We start from the raw sequence: 14,093 nt of genomic DNA, 5'->3' as shown, positions 1-14,093 counted from the left end.
TGAACATTTGGTGTACTTTTACATTTGAAAAATGTATTTTTTCCATGTGAAATCTCATTTAACAAGATTTGCCCCAGAAGCACCCAATGTTCATCTGTTGAATACTCAAGATGAATATGTCCCCGTTATATTTTACAGGTGTTGAACAGCATTAGTCCCAGTGAATTGGCTGATTTACTGAGTAAGCCTGGATTCATCAATGACTTTGAGATCCTGACCAATATCTTAATCAACATCCATTCCATCCAGGATCTGAATTTATTTGTAGGAGAATTCATCACCAAAATACCAAATGTAAGCTGGAAATGTTTTTTTTCACTTTTGAAATCACGGCACTTCGCAGATCAATTGTAACGTATTTTCCAAAATTATTTCCATTATATTGGAGCTGAGCATACGGGGTGCATAGTGCGAGAGTACCTGGGAGGACTAAGTGTCTTATTAAAAGGAAGACAAAGGCATGGATCTGTTGCCCATAGTCTAACATATGAAAGATTTTGCTCGGTACTCAAGGATTGTGGGATCTTGTTATTCTTGACCCACTTCAGGTGCACGAGCCCCTAAGTTGGCTGAAATTTGGGACTGTCCAAAAAAAGCTGACTCCAAGTATCATTTTTCCAACTATTAACTGCCCTGTGAAAACTAACCTTGCCCTTACTTATCCATGATGTGATTTTCTGAGCTGTTTTTTCCATAGTGTTGGCATTGAACTCACGTCCTGTTAAGGGAACAGCAGTGGGTGGGACAAAATGGTTAAAATTCACCATCAAAATCAAGAAAATGTAGTTTCAACCCTTTTATTACCTAAAACTGGTCATAACAAGTACTTAATTGAAGTTCCCTATTTTGGAAAACTGATCACTCATTAATCTAATGAGTAGAAGGAAAGCATATGGCAATTTGAGGGAATTTGTGTTATCATGGTAGAATTGTAATATTTTGCTGTAAAGTAAAACTGTCTTCTTCTTTGCCAGATTGATACCTTAACTTCTGTCATAATCGGTCTGCAGTCTGAAGTTCTGAAAAGCCTCTCTGGACTCAGTGAAATAGATGTGAAAGAATGGCTTAATGAAACACTACTTCCATCTTTGCCATTGATCGTCGAAACCGTCTTGACTTCCAACATTTCCCTGAAAATCCCATGCTCCTCTTTCGGAGAAATGCAAGTTATTTCTATGTTGAACTAAAATCCTTACAATTTGTTGTTGAATTCAATAATCTTAAACAGTACAAATCTCTCACAATCAACATACACTCCAAGATCACCTCTATTGCATTCCTGCATTGAAATCAGATCATACATATTGGTCACAACATTCACACAGAAACTTTTGCATTTCCCTTTCCACACGCATACATATGTATCTGTATATGTGTTTTTATTTATTTTTATATATATATATTATACACACACACATATACAGTGGTAGGTTACTCGTATATTCAAATACGTTGTTGGTTTAGACACTAGTTGGCATTTTCATGTTTACTATCCAAGAATTCGGTTAACCCATTGTATTTTTGGGAATGAAGTGAGAATATTTCCATTTATTTCTTAATGACATTCAATATCTCAAAATTAATATTTTACCATGAGTCGATCTCTCAAATAACCTGTCAACATTGAGTGAATAAACTTACATCAAAAATGCTCAGTTGGACCTCTGTACCTTTTGGAAACGAAATTCAGCCAAAGAGTTAGAACATTTAGGAATGAATGAGGGCAAATAGATGAGAAAAGGTAATACCTGTAACAGAATAGTGTTTTCTCTTCGAGGTCAATATGTGATAAATGGACAGGAGTGATAATGAATGTTGGCTGATTAAATGAAGGCAGAGTAGAAGATGCCTTTAAGCAGAGAGAGTAATGTGTGGGGCTGCAAGTTGTGTTGGTCTGAGGATTGCTGTGCAGTTGAACACTGGGCAAGTCAAGAGTACAGGGTTGACTTTGTGCTGACACTCACCTCTCCTGTTCTTAAGAGGTTTCAGATAAAGTCGTAATTCACATGTTTCTAACTTTTCAGAATGTGCTTTCATTAGAATCATTCGGGCATGGTGGCCCTGAGGTTAAACCACCACCAGTCATCTCTCTCTAATGAGACAGTAGCCCTATGGTCTGGTAAGACTATGGCAACTGCACTGGATGATATTGACAAGACAATAATAGATTGAGTGATACTGAAAAATCTTAGAGATGTTTGATGAATTTTCACAATTCAAATGTTAGTTATGAAATGTTACATCAGTATGAGAGAAAATGTAATATTTCATTTTTTAATGAATCAATGTGTGCATAATTTTTATTTGTTATTGGGAAGTGACTAGCATTGTATTTACTATTTGTCCACAGTTCTCCTGGGAAAGAGGGATAGACCTTCTCCCTGAACATCCACTAGTATAGGATAGAAAATTCAGATTTGTTTACAGTGTGCTTGTGTGTGGCTGAGGCATTCTTAATATTCATTTTTGAACAGACCTTATATTTGAAATTTCATCATATGTTGTTTTGATCAGTTCACAAATTAATTTAGAGTAAATGGATTAACAGGTATCTAAAGAGTTAAATTACACAACAACTTTCCTACACAATTCTTAGAAGTAGACCTGAGAGCCATTTCAACTTGGCATGTTTTGATGGTTAACTTCAGCAACCTGTTTCTGATGTATTTCTGTTTATTTTCTACAGTGTCTCAACATTGAGCTATGCCAAAAATCTGCTGAGTAAGAGTGATCAAGAATTCATATATAGAAAATTATTGCTTAGAGCTAAAGGTATTAAAATACATTAATATTGATAGCTGTTTCTGTTCAGTAGTTTACGACACCTTGTGGTTCAATGGCTTTTCAAAACATGTGCGTAACTCTTCCAAAGAGCACTTTTTATGTTCCATCAGAACAGCCATAACAAAAACATCAGTTTTTAAGTGTTGCTTTCTTTAAAATATCTTTAAGCTAAGACACTTATCACATATAAAAACAATGTAGCAAAATGCTGGTCTACATAAGACATTCCCTCATGCGTAGCAAAACTGGCCTCTCTTATAAGTATAATCTGTGTCTCCTTATAAATTAGAGTCGCATCAAAAGCTCAACGGTTTGGTGAGTTGAGTTAAGGTAGATAATTTACATTCAACAACTGCATCCAACTAAACTTTACTCATTAATAGAATGTCCAAAATAATCTTCATCAGCAAGTACTTGTAAATGTTCTGATACATATATAAAATATTCCTCTAGAAAGGGATCTGTCAGACTCTGACCTGATCTCTTCTGCATTTTATAGTAGCCCCGTGCATTGGCCTGAATTTGTACTCTTGAGTAGGGAGGGCAGTATCAGGGTAAGTCCCCACTCCACAAAGCCTAACTTCGGAGAAAGCACCTATATGGTCAGATTCTCATTCCAATGGGGTGGATGCCAAGTGGAGTCTGACCCGCCACCTTTTAAATACAGTGCAGAGGAAGCCATATAGTCTGCTGGATCAGGAGTTTGTTTATGTCAGGTGCTGGCCTTGGTAATCCAGGATTTGGTCCTATTTATAACCATAGCAACAAAACAAAAAGGCCTCTGGTTCTCACTACCCAAAACCCTGGTAACCACACCACTCTGCATATCCTAACCATGTCAACAAATGGCACTTCAAGCATCCCCCCCCACCACCACTCTATCATGGTCTCTCATGCCCGCCATGCCAACTCTATTCCCCTCTCGACTGCCCTATAGCTAATCTCTTATTCCGTCCCTTCATAGTCATTATGAGATCTTGGTTTCAAGTCATGTCAACCCATGGCCCTATGCGCTAACTTTTGTCTTTACACCCTTCATCCAATGTCCACCTTGGGAGACATGCTGAGATGAAAAAAAAACCTTCTATGTGTCAGTTGTGACTTTATTTTAAAAAAATCATTCATTATAAAGAATGTTTTTTTTCAATTGCTTAACCCCTTATGAAAGTAAATATTTAATTCAAGTATTTATTACCTATTCAAAAATAAGGTTTTGTATTCATTTCCCTGTTGCAAAGAATTTGTAACAACTTGGAGCTGTCAATTTAACTGTGAACTACCAGATACCTCACTGTGCTAACGACAGTTTGTTGAATCAATCATGCTGCTCACATCCCTTGAAACACTCCAGGCTTATGTTAACAGACAGTGAAATAGCAAGTCTGTGATTTGTTTTCAATTGTAAACTCTTTTTAAACTAAAGAGCAATTTAAACATCTCAAATATTTGACAGTTTAACTGAACCTATCTAACTTCCACACGCATTCATGTCGACTGTCACCGTTGTACTGGGGCACTCTTCCATCTTATAAAGTCTTACATGGACCTGTTCTGAAGGGGTATCTGGACTTATCCAAAAGGGTAGTCAAATAAGTCTGACAGCTTTAGACCTCTTCAAATAATTCTGTGGTCCATTTTTTATCAAAGATTTAGATTTCATGTCATATTTAGGGCACATCATGAATAAAAATCAGATCTGCTAAAAGACAATTGCAGTTTGTAGCTCCCTCTATGAAAAATGCAAAATCTACTCTATTCTTCCAATCCTGTCCCCCGCCCTTCCTCTCATGAGTACTAGGTTCAGGAACAGGACTTGGGGCTCTCACTCTACTTTATCTAAACTGGATGCCCATTCCCACAAAAAAAGTAATGCCTGATGATTGACTTCTAATACATTCAAAATAACTGAGGATAAGCAGCATGCAGTACTCACATTTTTAAACATGGGAAACATTACTAACAACTAATACAACAGAAAATATTACCAAAGCATTTAGCCTCATTTCAGGCCTCGAAATAGAATGAAGTAATCTTTTGACTGATATTTTTGGTTAGCTGAACTTTGTTGATAATGGCTGTTAGAAATTTAAGAACCATTTATTAAATAGTTCCATTAGTTTCATCCTGTTGCACAATTTGAGCTTTCTTCGCCCAAGGAATGGTGGAATTAACTACCACAGAAAGCAGACCTGGCCAACACATTTTGTGATATCAAACAGATGTTGGCTTGGGGCTAAAGGGATCAGGGATAGGAGGGAAAGCGTGAATAGACTATTGAGTTGGTGATCAGCCACGATTATATGTAGCAGGCTTGATGGGCCGAATGGCCTATTCCTGCTCCTATTTTCTATGTTCATGGGTAACTAACTTTTTTTAACATGGTTATTAAAAAACTTACTGAACATTTACTGCTTTTTATCTCCAGTGTCCACTGCCATGTGTTTTGCAAACACCAGTTTCATTCTGTACCTGAAGGACTATTTCCAAGGTTTTTCCAACTTTCTCACTCTAAGTGATGCATATTCACTGGTTCCACCTGGCCGTGAACGTGAGGTAAAAAGCAATTTAATTGTTTGCTCAACTGAGATGGGTGTGAACGTGTATTTAAAAACCAAGTTTGTTTGCTTAGCCACCTGCTGCTAGAACAATGAGTGGAATCTTCGGCCATAGAAGTGAGTTTTCAGCTCTGAGCATGCTCTTGCTGCTGGGAAATCTTCTTGTCAATGACCAATTATGAGACCAGACAGGTCTGAGGTCCAGTTAGAACATCATAAGGGTGATTGAGGCTACAGGCTTAAGCCTGAGATCGTGAAAGGATGCTGCCTGAGTATTTGAGCTGGTTGCTGCCATATTTGGAGGGAGGACAGTAAAGAGCGTTCTGTGGCACCTTCTGTAAAAGTATTTAATGGAGTAAGGAAATGACTGCAAGGCCATTCCTCTGGCAGTAGAATTCCTCCACAGGCTGGCAGGTGGCTACAAGTGTAGCTCACCGATGGCTGCAGTTCCTGTGGGAATCACATAGCCTCGTGGATTCCCCAGACCTGCCAGTCACAAGGTGCCACCTTTGAGGGGAACTCAGTTGCCACCAGAAAAACTGTGGCAAAGTGTCCAATTAAAGCACAATAGACACTTTGTTCTGCATATCATGTCACCGCTCGGTTCGTGCTTATTCAGCACTGCGTGATCTTTGGAACCATTGGTCTGACATGTATTTCTCTGAAATTCGTCATTAAATCCATCATCTTTCTGAAAATGGGAAGAATCCGCCCATTCAATCTGGTAATTTTATATCAAAAACAATTCCACTTCTAATCCTAGAGCATCCTTGGTTAAATTGTGGGTGCACAGGATCACAATATCTGTGGCATTGTATTTTCCACCCATAAAGCAATGTGCCTGGTATTCAGTTATACTGAAATCAATGGAACTAAGTACTGGCAAGGTGTAAACCGATAACTAATGCATTGCCATGTCTTCAGTGTTCTCATCCTCATCCATATCCATCTCTTCGGATTCACTTGTAACTCCTGAAGACTAAAGAAAAGTTAATTTGAGCTATTATACTTTTGACATACCTTCACCAACTTGAATGATGTGCAATAGAGATTTTTTTGAAAACTTTAAACAATATCTGAATTTAATTTACGAAAGATGAGCAAGCGAATAACTTATCAGTAATTTTGTTTTTACATGTTTAGACAGTCCTTTATAGATTTCAGAGTCACACCCATTTTACTTGTTCTTTACAAAAATTCTATTTGGCAAATGCATTCTGAGTTTTGTATCTGTTTTAATAAAAATAAATATGAAAATAAATTCACCTTGAAGACCAGGGTGACCTTTTCTTTAAAAAAAAAGAGCCATGCTTAGGACTGTTAATGTGAATAATGCAACTGAAAATGCATGAGGAACAGATACTTTGATGGATTGGAGTGGGTTCAGATTAAAGAAGCAGAAGACTTCACAGTGACTGGTAAAGGGGGCAGAGAGAGAGGGAACCGGCTCAAGGACTTGAGACATGGAAGGAGAGAGAAAGAGAATTGAAGGAAAAGGACATCTGAAAAGTCGAGGGCCACCTCTTGGGGAGGTGCGAAAGAGAAAAGCAGAATACAGATATGATACAGGATCAGAGAGAAACAGAGTAAGAGAGATTCAGAGAATGAAATTGGAAGAAGAGAAATTATCCCCTGAAATGAGTACTGGCACTGTTTAGATTTAAATGCTTCTTGCCCCATTATCTCTCCTGGAGTTTGTGTGTCTATTGCGCTTTGGTAACTAAATATTGATAAACCAGCACAGCATCTCTGTATTTTTGACACAGTAGGGGTAGGTCTGCATTTATTTGTTTTTTGGAGTCTGCTTCCAGATATGCATATAGCTGAATAATTCTGTGTTGTGTTTTACAGGTCCTGGATAGTATTGACCCAAGAAATTTGGCTGATGTGCTGAGCACGCCTGGGTTCATTGACAGCAGTGTGATTCTAGTCAGGGTGTTGATCCACTTCCAATCCGTCGATAAATTAGTGATACTTATTGATCAATTTTTCAAAAACATCCAAGACGTGAGTTGCAAATGTTACTTCTACTTTTGAGATCGTAGGATGTAATGCAGATAAACTGTAGTGGTTCTACCAAAATAGAGTCCACTACATCAGAGCAATGTGCCTGATGTCTAAGTGTCGAATTGACCTGGAGTGTAAGCAAATGGATCTGTTACCTGCACACGAGTAAATGGAAGATTTTGCTGGGCGCAAGTGTTTGGAAATTTGCCTTTCTCTACCTGTTTCAGATCCGCAACTCCCTCACTTTTTTTCTGATTAATGCACAGTTTTAACTCTCTTCCACAATGATCCCATAATTATAATGGCTATGATATACCACATTAATGATAATCACATCCACAGCCACATTCAGAGAGGAAAACTCAATGACAGTGCGTGGGAGACATAGCAATTATTTTTTGAGGAGTGAGGTGACCTGTACAAGTTGGACAGTTGCATCTCTACAGGAATGGGATCAATATCCTCGCGAGGAGGTTTGTTAGTGCTGTTGGGCAATTTTAAACTAGTTCAGCAAGAAGATATGATCCTAGCAAGTAACTGATAGAGGTGAGAAACTGAGTTGGAATTAGAAGGTAGAATATGATTGAGTCTGGAAGGTGGAGGAAATGTAAACTAGCTCAGAAAGACGTGAGTTTAGCAAGGCTGAATGGAATTTGTTTGAATGCAAGGAGACTGAAAACGAAGGCAGACAAGCTGAAAGCACAGATAGGTAAGTGGGAGTATGATGTTATAGCTATGACTGAGGCTTGTCTGTCAACACTTCTGGTTGTAGAGTATTGGGCCAAGATAGATAGAGGAATAGAAAAGGAGTGGTTGGGAGTGGGGAAATGAGGCAATATTAATCAAGGAATCAACAACTGCAGGGAGAAGGAATGATATCTTGGAAGAATCACCAAATGAGGCCATATGGGTAGAAACAAAAATTATAGAGGATCAAATTTTAGTTAAATTTCAGAGTAAAGTAAGAATATTGAGGCAGCAATAGTAGGGAATTTTAACCTCCGACATATTTACTGGGGTAATTGCAGTGTGCAAAGTAGGAAGGGAACAATATTCTAAGATTGCATCCTAGAGAACATTTTTGGACAGTATTTAGCCGGCCAAAAAAATGACAAGGCAGTTCTGGTCCTAATAGACGTCAGAAGGTGAGCCTGGACATGTTGAAGATTTAACAATATGGCAGCCAATTTGGAGAAAGTGACCATAACTGAATTAAATATAAGATACTCATGAAAAAGAATAAGGATAGGCAGGAAATGAAAGTTCTAAATTGGAGCAAAGGCAAATTTTATTAAGATGAGACACAATTTGGCCCAAGTGGACTGGGAGCAGCAAATTACTTGAGGGGCTGGAATCTGTACTGAAAACAAAAAATGCTGGAGATCATAATGGCAGCATCCATAGAGAAAAAAACAAGCTAACGTTTTGAGTCTAGATTACTTTTCATCAGAGCTTCCCTTCAGCTCTGATGAAGAGTCATCTAGACTCAAAACTTTAGCTTGCTCCCTCTCCATGGAAACTGCCTGACCCGCAGTGATTAGATTAGTTACAGTGTGGAAACAGACCCTTTGGCCCAACAAGTCCACACTGACCCGCCAAAGCGCAAACCACCCAGACCCATTCCCCTACATTTACCCCTTGCCTAATACTATGGGCAATTTAGCATGGCCAATTCACCTGACCTGCACATTTTTGGACTATGGGAGGAAACCAGAGCACCCGGAGGAAACCCACGCAGACACGGGGAGAATGTGCAAACTGCACATAGTCAGTCACCTGAGGCGGGAATTGAACCCAGGTGTCTGGCTCTGTGAGGCAGCAGTGCTAACCACTGTGTCATCAGTTTAGAAACCACAACACTGTGATAGCCAGGAATCGAACCCGGGTCAACTGCTTGGAAGGCAGCTATGCTCACCACTATACCACCATCCCCCTGCTCGCAAATCTCCAGCATTTTTTTGTTTTCAGGACTGGGAACAGCTACTTGCAGATGCAACTGTGTCAGAGCAGTGGGAGGCAATCAAGGAGGAAATAGTGAAAGAACAGGGCAATTGCTTTTCCTGTAAAGACAAACAGGGTGGGATAAAGGCCAGAGAACACAGGATGTCAAGGGACATAAATGTTAAGGTGAAGAAAGAAAGAGACTCTTGTGTCAAATAAAGGGTCTCAATAGGATAGAGTCCTGGGAGGAATATAAAAAAAGTGCTGGGGGGAATTTAGGAAAGCAAAGAGATGCATGAAGAAGCATTGGTAGGTAGAATAAAGAAAACACAAAGGGATTTTAAAAATATATGAAGAATAAGACACCAGTGAAGAAATGAGTAAGGCCTGTTGGGCTATCTGTGTGTGAACCTGAAAGTGGTGGGCACAGTCCTCAATGAGTACATCGCGTTGGTGGAAAAAAATGATATAGGTGCAGGCATACGAGTGAATGATTGTGAACTATGAGAAGCAATTAATATTGAGGGAAAACGGAGGTAGTAGCAGACCCTGGCGGTATTTTCAAATCCTCTCTGGCCACAGGTATGGTGCCAGAAGACTGGAAGACTGCTAACATGGTCATTTTATTAAAAGTGGGATGAAGAGATAGACCAGGAAATTGCAGTCAGTCTAACCTCAGTGATGGGGAAGTTATTAGGAGTGTCCTGTCCCTCAGAATTCTATCTGTGCTTAGAGAGACATAGCTGAAAATGTGTTGCTGGAAAAGCACAGCAGGCCAGGCAGCATCCAAGGAACAGGAGAATCGACGTTTCGGGCATGAGCCCTTCTTCAGGAACACAGAATGCTGCCTGACCTGCTGTGCTTTTCCAGCAACACATTTTCAGCTCTGATCTCCAGCATCTGCAGTCCTCACTTTCTCCTTAGAGAGACATAGGTTAATCAAGGATAGTCAGCATGAATTTGTTAAGGGATGGTCATGTTTGAAAAGCCTGATTGACTTTTTTTTTGATGAGGCAACCAGGAATATATTGGAAGGATGTGATTGCACTAGAGAGGGTGCAGAGGAGATTGACCAGGATACTACCTGGGCTTGGAGGGTCTGAGCTGCAAGGAAAGAATGGCTCGGCTGGGGTCGCTTTCTTTTGAAGGAGGAGGTGGAAAGAGATAGAAGAGTACAAGAATATCAGAGGCATACATAAGATGGATGTGAAGGCATCTTTTCCATCAGTACAGATGTCAATAACCAAAGGACATAAATTTCAAGTGAAAGAAGAGAAGAGTTGTAGAAATCTTTATTCATCCAGAATGCGAGTCTAGAGCTTACTATCTGAAAGGGTGGTTGAGTCATAAACTCTTGTAACATTTTGGCAATGGTTAGATCTTCACTTGTCTTGCCCTAGGATCCAGGGCTAAGAGCTGTAAAATGTGCAGTGTCGTCAGAAACAAAAATGTAAATTGCTCAGCAGGCCTGGCAACTTCTGTGGAGAGAAATCTGAGTTAATGTTTTGGGTTCAATGATCTTTCCTCAGAATTCCATCAATTCCTAATTTCCAGCATGCACAATTCTTTCTGTTTTTATGTAATATAGTCAGATCCTTGTTGACCAGCATGGACACCATGGGCTAAGTGGCCTCTTAGGATTGATTCCCTACAGTATGGAAACAGGCCATTTGGCCCAACATGCTCACACCGATCCTTTGAAGAGTAAGCCACCCAGACCTATTTCTGTTTGACTAAAGCACCTAACACTATGGGCAACTTCTCATGGCTAATTCACCTGACCTGCACATCTTTGGATTGTGGGGGGAAACCAGGGCACACAGAGGTAACCCACGCACACAGAGGGAGAATGTGCAAACTCCACACAGACAGTCTTTCTGGTCGTAATCAAACCCAGGTCCCTGATGCTGTGAGACAGCAGTGCTAACCACTGAGCCATGTTGGAAAGGAGAGGAGATGGGATGTATAGTAATGGCTATCATTATAACTGGCGCATAAAATACCAGAAGATAACTTAAATCCTTCCAAAATCTTTTCCTAGTTGTGACTAATGTTCAGAATTATTTCTGGTTTAAGTTAACTGATTTTCATAAATAAGTCTGATAATTTGAAAGGCAATATGTGGCATGATGAGAGAATTTGTTTTACCTAAGTCTTTTAAAAAAAAAAGTCTTGTTTTGTTTTTCAGAGTGAATATTTTGATGATGTGGTAGAAGAGTTACAGAAAGAGTTTTACCGAAGTATGTCTGGAGTCAGTGATATAGATGTGGACGTATGGCTCAATAACACATTGATTCCATCCCTGCCATTAATCACAAAGACTGTTTTGGCTTCCAATGACAGCCGGAGATTCCCATGTCCTCTCTTCAAACGAATGTAAGTACAATTTAATGCATCTTCAACTGAAATGCTTACAATTTCATGTTACTCCATGCATGATTCAGTAACCATTCAGCTGAACACCTCTGTAATTAACTTCTGTCCAATGAGAACACGCATCACATGGAACTGGAGCATATATGTAATATGTAAGGGTCCTCAGAACTGTTGCAATCATCTTGATTTGTTTCCATTTTTTCTTTTCTCTTCACTTCTAAACATATATTGTGAGAAACATCTCTGGGTGATCACACAGTCTCCGTTATGATGAGCTGTAGACTGAGATGCACCCTCTAATAAGTATTGGTGAGGGAATCTTTTTAAGCTTTTCCCATTCTCATAAACAAATATTAGGAATAAGAAGACTATAATGCCAGTAACTGTTCTCTTTTATCCCAGTCTGAGATGATCAAATTTCCTCTCTTGGAGTGGAGCCATATCTGCCTTTTAAATGAGGACTGCTTAATGTCCAGACACTGTAGCACTCTGAATCAGATGGACAGTTTTAGCATGGATGGCTTTTGCCAAGTAACTGCATCTCTCTTCCCTCCCTCTCCCCTTCCCCATAGATTGTAGGACATGAGAGGAGTAAATTGGAAGACCCCCAAGGTTAATTTTGAAACAAAAACGGGGAATGCTGGAGATATTTAGCAGATTCGGCAGCATCTGTGGACAGCAAAACTCAGAGTTAGTGTTTTGAGTCCGGCATGGTGCTTTTTGCAGCTTTGGAAGAAGCAGAGAAAGAGGCTATTCAACCTGCCGTTTCCATGCTAGCTCTTGGCAAGAGCAAATCAGCCCAGGTCATTCCCACACAGAGTTGTTTTCTTGGTCTATATTTTGTTTTTTGTTGCCAAAGTACAACAGCACTTGCAACCCCCCTTCTCCTCCTTCCCCTTCCCCCAAGAGAATGTTTGGCTCTGATTCTGTAGAGGTGTAACCCCTCTGGTCTTTATAGTCCCTATCCATTAGAATTAGTCCAAATACCTTGTGAGTCAAATGCTTTCCTACCTGCACTAGCTGTCAGGCCATGTATCTCTTGTTCTAGTTGATGCTCACTGTCAAATGACGCTGGGGTGTAATGTGGAAGTTAAAGTAAAGGTCACTTAAAGTTGCCATAATCTTCCCAGACCATGGGGCTGTTGTCTAATGAGAGAGAGTTGACTGGTAGTGATTTAACCTGCAGCTCACCATACCTCAAGTAAGGGAGAGGTTTTAGAAGAATAGGGGAGATCAAATTATGGTATGCAAGATGATAAAAGGTGTGTATAAAATAGACATGGAGCGGATGCTTTCTCTTGTGAAGCATGCTAGGACGTGAGGTCATAGTCTTAGGATAAGGGGCAGCAAATTTATAAGAGTTGGGGAGAAACTGCTTCTCCCAAAGGGTTGTGAACCTGTGGAATTCGTTACCCCAAAGTGCTGGGACAGTGAATAAACTTAAAAAAGAGCTAGACAGATTTTTCATTGGTAAAGGGTTGAAGGGATATGGACAGAAGGCTGGAAAACAGAGGTGAGGAGCATATCAGCCATGATTGAACAGCAGAGCAGACTCAATGGGCTAATTCTGCTCCTATATCTTATAAGGTTGAGGAAGAGAGCCCTTTAGGGTGACTTCAACTGGTGCTAGAATTGAATCCTTGATGTTGCTATTATTCTGCGTTACAGACCAGCTGTCCAGCCAACTGAGCTAACCACCCATCCTCCAATGTGGAGCTTGCTACCATTTAAGGAGCTGCTTGTTGGTCACTTTCCTACTCCTCCAGCGTCTGCTTATCCCTGTTTCTACCTATGTAGAAAACTGACATAATTCATTACCTCTGGTTGTTCAAACTCATTCCTCAAAAAGCTCCAAAGCCATTTGACAACAACATTAGCCTCACACTAAAGAAGCAATCTTTCATTCCTCAAACATTATTCGTGTCCATGGGACATAAAAGCTCATCATTGTTTCCCCAACTATTGAACCCAATGTCATTTGCTGCTTTGCCAATTTTCATCCTGTTCTATATATAGCTGAACCTCCCCACTCAAACTGGCCATAGTGCTCTAATGAATCATTATCCTCACAAGTATTATTTGCTTGGCTCTGCTTGTTTGCCTCTTGACCCCTTTCTGCACATTTTTAAGTATAAGGTGACCATCTCCAGAAGATATTATGGAAGGTATTAATTATGAAAGGATATTATACCATATGGGGAAGAATGTATGATGTCCATTCTTCTGATGGACTGATAGCGTCACACTTTTTTGTTGTTGGAAAGTGGTTTCCATCGGCAACCCTGCAATTATTGCCCCAACTCATTTATTCAGAGATAGTGTAATATGGCCATAGAGCTGTACAGCATGGAAACACACCCTTTGGTCCAACTTGTCCACGCTGACCAGATATCCTAAATTAATCTAATCCCATTTGCCAGCATTTGGCCC

The 14,093-nt window shown here is 39.9% G+C and overlaps 1 protein-coding gene across 1 annotated transcript in view; it reads left to right on the top strand.

Moving 5' to 3' along the window:
• The window catches only part of LOC122560427 (uncharacterized), a 217,752-nt gene that overhangs the window by 168,312 nt on the left and 35,347 nt on the right, over window positions 1-14,093 (top strand). The window contains exons 65-70 of the mRNA XM_087998070.1: window positions 139-294; window positions 975-1,162; window positions 2,687-2,772; window positions 5,210-5,337; window positions 7,191-7,346; window positions 11,476-11,663. Coding sequence (XP_087854196.1) covers window positions 139-294; window positions 975-1,162; window positions 2,687-2,772; window positions 5,210-5,337; window positions 7,191-7,346; window positions 11,476-11,663 — 902 coding nt within the window. The remainder of the gene's footprint in view (window positions 1-138; window positions 295-974; window positions 1,163-2,686; window positions 2,773-5,209; window positions 5,338-7,190; window positions 7,347-11,475; window positions 11,664-14,093) is intronic.

Source organism: Chiloscyllium plagiosum, unplaced genomic scaffold (genome assembly GCF_037043375.1).
Source record: "Chiloscyllium plagiosum isolate Xiang-an unplaced genomic scaffold, Cpla_swu_hap1 HiC_scaffold_20, whole genome shotgun sequence".
Lineage (NCBI taxonomy): Eukaryota > Metazoa > Chordata > Chondrichthyes > Orectolobiformes > Hemiscylliidae > Chiloscyllium > Chiloscyllium plagiosum.
Note: the sequence above shows the minus strand (reverse complement) of the source record. Positions and strands in the feature narration are given on the sequence as shown.